Source organism: Salmo salar, unplaced genomic scaffold (assembly GCF_905237065.1).
Source record: "Salmo salar unplaced genomic scaffold, Ssal_v3.1, whole genome shotgun sequence".
Taxonomy (NCBI): Eukaryota; Metazoa; Chordata; class Actinopteri; order Salmoniformes; family Salmonidae; genus Salmo; species Salmo salar.
The window spans coordinates 39,363-52,309 of NW_025549898.1; the positions used below are offsets into that span (position 1 = coordinate 39,363).

A 12,947-nucleotide genomic window follows, 5' to 3' on the forward strand; every position below is an offset into this window, starting at 1 on the left:
TACTGTATCTACCATGTAACATATCTGCCCCTTTCATCGTATTTTTGCTCTGTGCCCTCGGCAAGACGCCTGGATGTGACAAAGACTTTGTATGACAAACGGGCAGTGGTAAAACAATGGGACTAGGAAACAGTGCTTGGTGACGACAGGAAATAGGTCTTCCTGTCTCAGTTTCTTGTGAAAAGTGCTGAGGGGAGAGCTTTGGCACGGGGGTCCACCCGAGAGGAGGCAGGCCAGGACACGGTGTGAACTGTTGGCTGACCCCCTGTCTGCCACTGGGGACGTACTCCTAGGTCGGACACCCCTTCTTCCCCCCAGGGGAATCAGTCGGGCGGGACCCAGATGCGGTAGCAGCAAAGAACCGCTTCCCCACCGTCCACCTCTGGTACTGGAGCCAAACTGTTGGTTAACATCCTGATGGGGGTTTGGTGCTACAGAAAAACTTGGTGCCAGCGAGTTGTCCCCTCTTTGCCGCGAAGAGACACGACCAAGGAGTATAATAGTTAGCAGTACAGAGAGACGACCAAGGATAATCCTACTTCTCACAGATCCATCTGTATTGATAGGAACAGTCATAGTCCCACCAAGCTCCTGTGTCTGATGACCACGAGTAGAAATACACACAGTTCTCAGCCACGCCACCATTAGGTTCTCCACTGTTCCAATACCTGTAGAAGAAACAACACATAGAATCAGACTGTCCACTGTTCCAATACCTGTAGGAGCAACAACACATAGAATCAGGCTGTCCACTGTTCCAATACCTGTAGTAGAAACAACACATAGAATCAGGCTGTCCACTGTTCCAATACCTGTAGGAGCAACAACACATAGAATCAGACTGTCCACTGTTCCAATACCTGTAGAAGAAACAACACATAGAATCAGACTGTCCACTCTGAGCCTACTTCTCCAGACAGTGATGTCATAGTGACACAGAATTCATGAATGTCTTACTGTGTGGTCAGTGGTGTGTCGTCCACCCATTTCCAGGTCCCCTCAGTAACAGAGTCAGTCAGACCAACCCAGACATAGTTCTTTACCCCGCATAACCAATTGACAAATGTCTGTAGTAGTAGAAGAGAGACAACATTGTTAATACACAGCCATTACTGCTCGTTATCTCTCTCTCTCTTTTTTTCTCTCTACCTCACACACACACCTGATCGTCTTCGCTTTTGATAACCACCAGGTCTGCTCCTCTATTTCTGCAGTCCTGTCTGCTCTCCTCCCAGGATTTGTACTCAGTAGAGACGTAGTAACAACTGCTACCAAGCTTCTTCCATCCTTGAGGACACACTGTAAGTTGAACATTTCTTGCTTTAGTCACTTTAATACAACATTGAATTAAGTATCAATCAGACACACAAGGAAGACACTAACTAATGGACGGTTTGGAAGTCAGTTTTTTTCTCACATATTTCCTTTAATGTAAGTTGAATTGCCGTACGTGGCATTACATTTACATTTACATTTAAGTCATTTAGCAGACGCTCTTATCCAGAGCGACTTACAAATTGGTGCATTCACCTTATAATATCCAGTGGAACAACCACTTTACAATAGTGCATCTAAATCTTTTAAGGGGGGTTAGAAGGATTACTTTATCCTATCCCAGGTATTCCTTGAAGAGGTGGGGTTTCAGGTGTCTCCGGAAGGTGGTGATTGACTCCGCTGTCCTGGCGTCGTGAGGGAGCTTGTTCCACCATTGGGGTGCCAGAGCAGCGAACAGTTTTGACTGGGCTGAGCGGGAACTGTGCTTCCTCAGAGGTAGGGAGGCGAGCAGGCCAGAGGTGGATGAACGGAGTGCCCTTGTTTGGGTGTAGGGCCTGATCAGAGCCTGAAGGTACGGAGGTGCCGTTCCCCTCACAGCTCCGTAGGCAAGCACCATGGTCTTGTAGCGGATGCGAGCTTCGACTGGAAGCCAGTGGAGAGAGCGGAGGAGCGGGGTGACGTGAGAGAACTTGGGAAGGTTGAACACCAGACGGGCTGCGGCGTTCTGGATGAGTTGTAGGGGTTTAATGGCACAGGCAGGGAGCCCAGCCAACAGCGAGTTGCAATAATCCAGACGGGAGATGACAAGTGCCTGGATTAGGACCTGCGCCGCTTCCTGTGTGAGGCAGGGTCGTACTCTGCGAATGTTGTAGAGCATGAACCTACAGGATCGGGTCACCGCCTTGATGTTGGTGGAGAACGACAGGGTGTTGTCCAGGGTCACGCCAAGGCTCTTAGCACTCTGGGAGGAGCATGTGAACTGAACAGAACAATCATTAGCCAATTTCACTCACCTTTCTGAACTAAAGATTGTTTCAGACATTCTGTGTCTTTTTGTAGCTGGTCTCTCTCTTTGGTCAGGCTGTTGTTACTGGTCTGTAGCTGGACTCTCTCTTTGGTCAGGCTGTTGTTGCTGGTCTGTAGCTGGTCTCTTTCTGCAGTCAGGGTGTTGTTACTGGTCTGTAGCTGGTCTCTCTCTTTGGTCAGGGTGTTGTTACTGGTCTGTAGCTGGTCTCTCTCTTTGGTCAGGGTGTTGTAACTGGTCTGTAGCTGGTCTCTCTGGTCAGGGTGTTGTAGCTGGTCTGTAGCTGGTCTTTCTCTTTGGTCAGGGTGTGGTAACTGGTCTGTAGCTGGTCTCTCTCTCTGGTCAGGGTGTTGTATCTGGTCTGTAGCTGGTCTCTCTCTTTGATCAGGGTGTTGTATCTGGTCTGCAGCTGGTCTCTTTCTGCAGTCAGGGTGTTGTTACTGGTCTGTAGCTGGTCTCTCTCTTTGGTCATGGTGTTGTATCTGGTCTGTAACTGGTCTCTCTCTTCAGTCAGGGTGTTAGAACTGGTCTGTAGCTGGTCTCTCTCTTTGATCAGGGTGTCGGAACTGGTCTGTAGCTGGTCTCTCTCTTTGATCAGGGTGTTAGAACTGGTCTGTAGCTAGTCTCTCTCTTTGGTCAGGGTGTTGGAACTGGTCTGTAGCTGGTCTCTCTCTTTGGTCAGGGTGTTGTAACTGGTCTGTAGCTGGTCTCTCTGGTCAGGGTGTTGTAGCTGGTCTGTAGCTGGTCTTTCTCTTTGGTCAGGGTGTGGTAACTGGTCGGTAGCTGGTCTCTCTCTCTGGTCAGGGTGTTGTATCTGGTCTGTAGCTGGTCTCTCTCTTTGATCAGGGTGTTGTATCTGGTCTGCAGCTGGTCTCTTTCTGCAGTCAGGGTGTTGTTACTGGTCTGTAGCTGGTCTCTCTCTTTGGTCATGGTGTTGTATCTGGTCTGTAACTGGTCTCTCTCTTCAGTCAGGGTGTTAGAACTGGTCTGTAGCTGGTCTCTCTCTTTGATCAGGGTGTTAGAACTGGTCTGTAGCTGGTCTCTCTCTTTGATCAGGGTGTTAGAACTGGTCTGTAGCTAGTCTCTCTCTTTGGTCAGGGTGTTGGAACTGGTCTGTAGCTGGTCTCTCTCTTTGGTCAGGGTGTTGGAACTGGTCTGTAGCTGGTCTCTCTCTTTGATCAGGGTGTTAGAACTGGTCTGTAGCTGGTCTCCCTCTTTGGTCAGGGTGTCGGAACTGGTCAATTGGTTTCTCTCTGTGAAATAATACAATCAACAACCAAGATAAAAGTGGAAAAGTTAATCAGACATTTCCCGGATTGAGGTCAATTTCAATACCAGTCAATTCAGGAAGTACACTGGAATTATTTTCAATTAGAAACGTGGAATTGGAATTTGGTGTATTTTCTTAATTAAATTGAATGGAATTGAACCCTCGTCATTACACCACTGATGATGAAGAATGTTTGAGTGAGAACATAAACTCACGGTAGAGTAACAGGCCTATGATCCAAGCCAGCAGGAGAACACACAGCATCCCCAGACACACTGCAGCAGTTGGGAAATGTCTCTTCCACCTCCAAAGATACACTGAAGCACATATTATTATCATAAGAACTTGATCATCTATATGTCTTTCTTTCCAGTTGCTCTTTGAATCACTGAGGGAAATACACAAGCTTGACAAGGGACAGAACACTAGAACTGAGTTCCAGCACCTCACATATTCTACTGTTTGAGTTCCAGAACCTCTTACAGAATATTGGCTTAAAGGCTGAGTTCAGGCACCCAAAATGTCTGCCGGCATCTATTTAAATCCAAATCACATTCCATTTGTCAATTGCTTCATAAAACAACAGGTGTATGCTAATAGTGAAATGCTGACTTATGGGTCATTTTCCAACAATGCAGAGAGAAATAAATAGAAATACTGACAAGGATTAAATAACGAATAACATTAACAAGTAAAAATAACATGGCTATATACAGGGAGTACCAATACAGTGTTGATGTGCAGGGGTACAAGGTAACCAGAAAATTTATTTTCCAAATTTTGTGTTAGTCTGAATAAAATTAAAATAATTGTCACTGTTCTGGAAATATGTTTTTAGAAATGTTTACAAATGAATTAAAAATGAAAAGCTGGAGTATTGTGAGTCAATAATTATTCAACCCCTTTATGGCAAGTCTAAATAAGTTCAGGATTAAACATTTGTTTAACAAGTCACATAATAAGTTGCAAGGACTCACTCTGTGTGCAATAATAGTGTTTAATATGATTTTGTACCCCACACATACTGTATCTGTAAGGTCCTCAGTCGAGCAGTGAATTTCAATCACAAATTCAACCACAAAGACCAAGGTGGTTTTCCAATGCCTCGCAAAGGGCACCTATTGATAAGTAAAAAAGAAATACAGATGTTGAATATCCGTTTGAGCATGGTGAAGTTATTACACTTTGGATGGTGTATCAATATACCCAGTCACTAAAAAGATACAGGAGTCCTTCTTAACTCAGTTGCCGGAGAGGAAGGAAACCGCTCAGGGATTTCACCATACGGCCAATGGTGACTTTAAAACAGTTACAGAGTTTAATGGTTGTGAAAACTGAGGATGGATCAACATTGTAGCTACTCCTCAACACTAACCTACTTGACAGAGTGAAAATAAGGAAGCTGTCCAAAATAAATAATACTGTTAAAAGTGTGGCAAAGAAATTACAATTTTGTCCTGAATACAAAGTGTTGTATTGGATTTTCCCAAAACATAACACATTGGAGTACCACTCTCCATAGTTTCAGGATTAAAAAAAAGAAACGGACTGGAATTAAACAGGCAAAATCCTACAGAAAAACCTGGTTGTTTGCTTGCCACCAGACACTGGGAGAAAATTTCACCTTTCAGTTGGACAATAACCTAAAACACAAGGCCAAATCTACACTGGTAGCACCCGACACCGGAGATGAGAAGCAGGTATGGGGAGTAAAAATGTAATAAGGAACAGACATGAAACAAGACAGGCACAGCGTCAGCACACGGGCAGAACAACGACATTCGACAATCAATGCGGCAGCAGGGGAACAGAGATAGGGAACTGACAAATATAGGGGAGGTAATTTCGCTGATGCGCGTGACGTGGAAAGGCAGGAGTGCGTAATGCTGGGGAGCCTGGCGTCTTCGAGCAGCAGGGGAGGGGGAGCAGGCGTGACAACACTGGAGTTTGCAGAGTTACAGGTTTGACTTAAATCTGCTTGAAAATCTACCGTAAGACTTGAAAATGGTTGTCTAGCAATTCTCAACAACCAACTTGACAGAATGGGGTGAAGAATTTTGAAAATAATTTTGAATACCAATGTTACCAATGAATACCAATACCAGGCCAAATATATACACTCCTGTCTTATAACATGAATATCTGAACAGTCTTTATATCTATTATAGACGTTGTGACGTACAGCAGGTCAGCCACCAGGGGAGACTCGTCGAGGCCTGGTGACAGATGGAGTATACATCACAAGGCGATGGCTCCATCTGCTGGACGTGCCAGGTCTCGACGGGCTCTCCGGCCAGGACTAATTGGGGCTGATTGGGAGCTGGTGAGTAATCAAGGACTAACTGCTCACCAGCTGTACAAATCCCATAAAGCTGCCAGAAGGGCAGCACACAGGGGAGAGAGTGGGGGAAGAAAGGACTCCCGAATATTTGGGGACGGTTTCAGAGGTAACAGGAGTGAGTTCAGTTTTTGATCCCAACAGGATACAGCAAGACTCGGAGCCCAGAAGACGGTATCCCGGAGAGGGTCTCATGGGGGAGACCTATCCTTTTCTTTTGAACTATTATTTTAATAAACACCTTTGAAACTGAGCTAATCCTTCTCTGTCCGTGTCTGATCTGTGTAAACGTTTTGACCCACCCCCTGGTCTGCCACAACGTGTTTGTGCAGTAGCGAACCTATAGGCATTCAGTATATGACAGGATCGTGATTCTGAAAGGACAGCAACCGTAATTCCAGCACACTCATGTAGGAGAGGGCACTTTTTATAAAACAAAAAGGGCCAGTAGTGTAGTGAAGGGTATACGCAGGTTTTCCCGTGGGCATTGTTATACTCACTTATTAATCCCTACTGATGTGTATCGAAGTAGTGTAGTGGAGGTATACGACTTATCAATTATGCAGTACAATAGAGGAGTCGTACACAAAGTAGCCTACGCAATTGCAAAGCACGCGAAATATATTCACATGCGTGCCGCACACACAGCCTAGTTTCAGTGGAATATCATCTGCAAGCAGCCAGAGCACACAGCTTTCAATGGCCGATTACGGGAACGACGGAGGGAGAGGAAATTCGACGTCCAGGGATTCCACCTTGCCTTGGATCCCGGAAGTCCCCGACGGTCCCGTTGCAGAGAGAACTCAAAGCTTCCCGACCCCCGAGAGTCGTCGAAGTCGGCCGAGTCACCACCTCCCGAGCCTATGCAACTAGGCAGAACTGGGCTGTCGCCAGCAGAATGGCAATACAGGATCAACACGAAGAGTTGTCTATATTGCGGGATTCTTGGTCATTTTGTGTCCTCTTGTCCTTTAAAAGACCAGGCTCACCGGTAGGAGCGGAGTACTCTGGTGGGTCATATGGAGAACAGGTCTGCTTCCCTTGCTCGCACCCCCTTTTCATGCCATTCTGCTGTGGTGTAACCAGTCTAACTCTCTTCGGGTCCTCATTGACTCTGGGGCCGATGAGAGCTTTTTGGACGCTACCCTGGCTTCCGAGCTGAACATTCCCATTCAGCCTCTCTCCACTCCCATGGATGTTAGAGCGCTGGACAGGTGCTCTATAGGCCGGTTCACTTATAATACCCCTCCCATCAACCTACAGGTGTCAGGGAATCACAGCAAGACTATTCAATTTCTCTTCATCAAGTCCCGTGGTTTTGGGATTCTCCTGGCTCCAGCGACACAATCCCCTCATCAACTGGTCAACTGGTCTACTGGTGCCATCATGGGCTGGAGTCCATTCTGCCTCGCCCATTGTCTGAAGTCAGCGCAACCTTCCCGGGACGTCTTCCTGGGGGGCTCAGAAAGTGCCCCGGACCTCTCCGCCATCCCCACAGAGCACCAGGATTTCCGGGAGGTGTTCAGTAAGGCCCAGGCCATTTCGCTTCCGCCGCACAGACCCTATGACTGCGGACCTTCTCCCTAGCAACACGCCACCCCGGGGACGCCTGTACTCTCTGTCAGTACCGGAGACCAAAGCTATGGAGACCTACATTGGGGCCTCCCTAGCTGCAGAATTTATCCATCCCTCTTCCTCTCCCACCGGTGCAGGGTTTTTCTTCGTGGAGAAAACGGACAAGACCCTGCGACTGTGCATTTACTAGCGAGGACTCAATGGCAGTAATGTTAACTTGTTATGGATAGGGGGCAGTATTTTCACGGCCGGATAAAAACGTACCCAATTTAATCTGGTTATTACTCCTGCCCGAAAACTAGCATATGCATGTAATTAGTAGATTTGGATAGAAAACACTCCAAAGTTTCTAAAACTGTTTGAATGGTGTCTGTGAGTATAACAGAACTCAAATGGCAGGCCAAAACCTGAGAAGATTCTGTACAGGAAGTACCATGTCTGACCATTTCTTGGCCTTCTTTGTCATCTCTATCCAAAACAAAGGATCTCTGCTGTAACGTCACACTTTCTAACGCTCCCATAGGCTCTCAGAAGGCGGCAGAACATTGAATGATGACTCTGCTGTCCATGGCTGAAAAACAGTAGCGCATTTGGTAAGTGGTCGATCTAAGAACAATGAGATTGGGGCGCGCGTGCACGTGAAGAGTCCATTTTAGATTTTGAGTCTTTGAACGGAAAGGACGTCTCCCGGTCGGAATATTATCGCTTTAAAATCGCATAAAAATTGATTTTAAACAGCGTTTGACATGCTTCGAATTACGGTAATGGAATATTTTTTTTTAAATTGTCACGATACGCGTCCGCGCGTCACCCTTCGTCACCCTTCGGATAGTGTCTTGAACGCAAGAACAAAACGCCGCTATTTGGATATAACTATGGATTATTTGGAACCAAACCAACATTTGTTGTTGAAGTAGAAGTCCTGGGAGTGCATTCTGATGAAGAACAGCAAAGGTAATCCAATTTTTCTTATAGTAAATCTGAGTTCGGTGAGTACCAAACTTGGTGGGTGTCAAATTAGCTAGCCCGTGATGGCGAGCTATCTACCCAGAATATTGCAAAATGTGCTTTCACCGAAAAGCTATTTTAAAATCGGACACCGCGATTGCATAAAGGAGTTCTGTATCTATAATTCTTAAAATAATTGTTATGTTTTTTGTGAACGTTTATCGTGAGTAATTTAGTAAATTCACCGGAAGTGTTCGGTGGGTATGCTAGTTCTGAACGTCACATGCTAATGTAAAAGCTGGTTTTTGATATAAATATGAACTTGATTGAACAAAACATGCATGTATTGTATAACATAATGTCCTAGCATTGTCATCTGATGAAGATCATCAAAGGTTAGTGCTGCATTTAGCTGTGGTTTGGGTTTATGTGACATTATATATAGCAGCGTTTTGTTCTTGCGTTCAAGACACTATCCGAAGGGTGACGCGCCGGCGCATATCGTGCCAAAAACGTCTAAATATTCCATTACCGTACTTCGAAGCATGTCAAACGCTGTTTAAAATCAATTTTTGTGCGATTTTTCTCGTAAAATAGCGATAATATTCCGACCGGGAGACGTCGTTTTGTTCAAAGACTGAAAATGTCAAATGAACTCTTCACGTGCACGCGTGCGCCCGTCTCATTGTTCTCAGATCGACCACTATCCAAATGCGCTACTGTTTTTCAGCCAGGGACTGCAGAGTCATCATTCCCCGTTCTGGCGCCTTCTGAGAGCCTATGGGAGCCTTAGAAAATGTCACGTTATTAAACATAAAGAGGCTATAGAAGGCCAAGAAATTGTCAAAGAGGGCACTTCCTGTATGCAATCTTCTCAGGTTTTGGCCTGCCATATGAGTTCTGTTATACTCACAGACACCATTCAAACAGTTTTAGAAACTTTAGGGTGTTTTCTATCCAAATCAAACAATTATATGCATATTGTAGTTTCTGGGCAGGAGTAGTAACCAGATTAAATCGGGTACGTTTTTTATCCGGCAGTGAAAATACTGCCCCCTATCCTAAACAGGTTAACGTAAAAATGCAATAATATTCCAACCGGACAATAGCGTATTCATTCCAGGAGAAAAAGAAGGAACGGCGCGCTCAGGGCTCGCGCATCACCAAGCCCTTTGTCCTCAGGCAGTCCACTCATTGACTGAGCTACTATTCTCTGCCCAGTAACAGGAGAAGGATGAAAAAACTTTCTAAAGGCTGTTAACAGCCAATGGAAGCCTTAGGAAGTGCAATGTGACCCCACAGACACTGTAGTTTCGACAATTCTCAGATTTCCCACTTCCTGGTTGGATTTTTCTCAGGTTTTTGCCTACCATATGAGTTATGTTATACTCACAGACATCATTCAAACAGTTTTAGAAACTTCAGAGTGTTTTCTATCCGAATCTACTAATACTATGCAAATATTTGACTCTGGGCCCGAGTATTAGGCAGTTTACTCTGGGCACGCTTTTCAACCGAAAATACTGCTCCCTATACCCTAAAAAGTTAAGCTGCATCCCTGCGCCTTCTTCTCCCACCGCCTCAATGCCACGGAGAGAACTACGCTGTGGGGAATTGGGAGCTTCTGCGGTGAAGATGGTATTGGAGGAATGGGGGCACTGGCTGGAAGGGGCGGAACATCTGTTCATTGTGTGTACCGACCACAAAAACCTGGAGTATCTCCGCACCGCCAAGAGCCAAGCGCCTCAACTCCAGGCAAGCAAATGGGCCCTGTTGTTTACCCTGTTCAACTTTTCCCTCTCTTACCGGCCAGGGTCCAAGAACTTCAAGCCGGATGCCCTGTTTCGCAGCTATAGCCATACTTTCCACCGCGGAGCTCGAGACCATCCTTCCCACCTCATACCTGGCGACGGCACTCAGCTGGCTTATAAGGAAACAGGTCCCGGAGGCACAGCGGTCCCAGCCGAACCCTGGGGGCCCAGATAACCGAATATTTGTGCCTGACGCTGTCCACTCCAGTACTGGAGTTGGCCCATTCTCCCAGGCTTGCCTGTCACCCGGGCTCCCGTCGGACACTGGGCTTCATGCGACAACGCTTTTGGTGGCCTACTATGGTTTCGGATGTCGCAGGCTGCACGGTCTGTAAGCAGAACAAGACTCCTCGGCAAGCTCCGGCTGGTCTACTTCAACCACTGCCTGTCCCTCATTCTCCCTGGTCCCACATATCCCTGGATTTCGTCACAGGTCTCCCCCCGTCTGAGGGCAACACTGCCATCCTGACTGTGGTCGACCGGTTTTCCAAAGTCGCCCACTTCATTTCTCTCCCCAAACTACCCTCTGCCAAAGAGACGGCCCAGCTCATGGTGCAGCACGTGTTACAGATCCATGGACTGCCCGTGGACATGGTCTCCAACCGGGGTCCTCAGTTCCGTCCCAGTTCTGGAAGGCGTTCTGCACCCTCATTGGGTCATCGGCCAGCCTGTCCTCTGGTTTCCACCCACAGTCCAACAGCCAGTCGGAGGCGAGCCAACCAGGACCTCGAGACTACTCTGCGCTGCCTGGATTAATTACATTTACATTTAAGTCATTTAGCAGACGCTCTTATCCAGAGCGACTTACAAATTGGTGCATTCACCTTATAATATCCAGTGGAACAACCACTTTACAATAGTGCATCTAAATCTTTTAAGGGGGGGGTTAGAAGGATTACTTTATCCTATCCCAGGTATTCCTTGAAGAGGTGCGGTTTCAGGTGTCTCCGGAAGGTGGTGATTGACTCCGCTGTCCTTAATTAATAAACTGTTACTTCGACATTGTCTGCATCTGGTCTTACCTTAAAACACGATAATTATTCTGAATGTATAAGAATGCATACAGTTGAAGTAGGAAGTTTACATACACCTTAGCCAAATACATTTAAACGCAGTTTTTCACAATTCCTGACATTTTAATCCTTGTAAAAATCCCTGTTTTAGGTCAGTTAGAATCACCACTTTATTGTAAGAATTTGAAATGTCAGAATAATAGTAGAGAGAATGATTTATTTCATATTTTATTTTTTTCATCACATTCCCAGTGAGTCAGAAGTTTACATACACTCAATTAGTATTTGGTAGCATTGCCTTTAAATTGTTTAACTTGGGTCAAACGTTCCGGTAGCCTTCCACAAGCTTCCCACAATAAGTTGGGTGAATTTTGGCCCATTCCTCCTGACAGAGCTGGTGTAACTGAGTCATGTTTGTAGGCCTCCTTGCTCGCACATGCTTTTTTCAGTTCTGCCCACATATTTTCTATAGGATTGAGGTCAGGTCTTTAAGATGGCCACTCCATGATGCTGCCACCACCTTGACTTTGTTGTCCGTAACTTCTTTGGGCTCAATTCCCATTTACGGGATCGATTTGATAACATCCGGTGAAATGGCAGAGCGCCAAAATCAAAAAAATATAACAAATATTTAACATTCATACATTCACAAGTGCAACACACCAAATTAAAGCTTAGCTTCTCGTTAATCTAGCCACCGTGTCAGATTTCAAAAAGGCTTTACGGCGAAAGCAAACCATGCTATTATCTTAGGACAGCGCCCAGCATACCAACACATGAAAATCAGATTTCAACCCGCCAGGCGCACCACAAAAGTCAGAAATAACGATTTAATTCATGTCTTACTGTTGAAGAACTTCTTCTGTTGGCACTCCAATATGTCTCATAAACATCACAAATGGTCCTTTTGTTCGATTAATTCCATCGTTATATCTCCAAAATGTCAATTTATTTGGCGCGTTTGATTCAGAAAAACACAGGTTCCAATTCGCCCAGCATGACTACAAAATATCTAATAAGTTACCTGTAAACGCTGTCCAAACATTTGAAAGAACTTTCCTAATACAACTTTAGGTATTTTTTTACGTAAATAATCGATCAAATTTAAGACGAGATAAACGGTGTTCAATACCGGATAAAAACAACGTGAAGCACGCTGACCTGGAGCGCATCAAAACATTAGAGTGCACTAGGCTGTACCCTCGTTCTGAACTGCCGTACTTCTTCATTTCTCTAAAGAAAACATCAACCAATTTCTAAAGACTGCTGACATCCAGTGGAAGCGATAGGAACTGCAAGCAAGTGCCTTATAAATCTAGATACACATAGAAAATCCATTGAAAACACTGTCACCTCAACAACAAAACAATTCCTGGATGGTTTGTCCTCGGGGTTTCGCCTGCCAAATAAGTTCTGTTATACTCACAGACATAATTTTAACAGTTTTAGAAACTTTAGAGTGTTTTATATGCATATCCTAGCTTCTGGTACTGAGTAGCAGGCAGTTTACTTTGGGCACGTTTTTCATCCAGACGTCAAAATACTGCCCCCCAAGCCCAAAGAAGTTAAGCCATTTTGTCACAACTTTGGAAGTATGCTTGGGGTCATTGTCTATTTGGAAGAACCGTTTGTGACCAAGCTTTAACTTCCTGACTGATGTCAATATATCCACACCATTTTCAATCCTCATGAT

The 12,947-nt window shown here is 45.4% G+C and overlaps 1 protein-coding gene across 1 annotated transcript; it reads right to left on the reverse strand.

Annotated features, from left to right (window-relative positions):
- Positions 1 to 535: 535 nt before the first annotated feature.
- Positions 536 to 2,736, reverse strand: LOC123738995 (C-type lectin domain family 4 member E-like; the record flags this gene model as incomplete). Its single annotated transcript, XM_045713579.1, has 4 exons — positions 536 to 668; positions 958 to 1,067; positions 1,163 to 1,299; positions 2,289 to 2,736. Coding segments are annotated over 4 exons (828 nt in total), but the record flags the coding sequence as incomplete, so codon positions are not given.
- Positions 2,737 to 12,947: the final 10,211 nt, after the last annotated feature.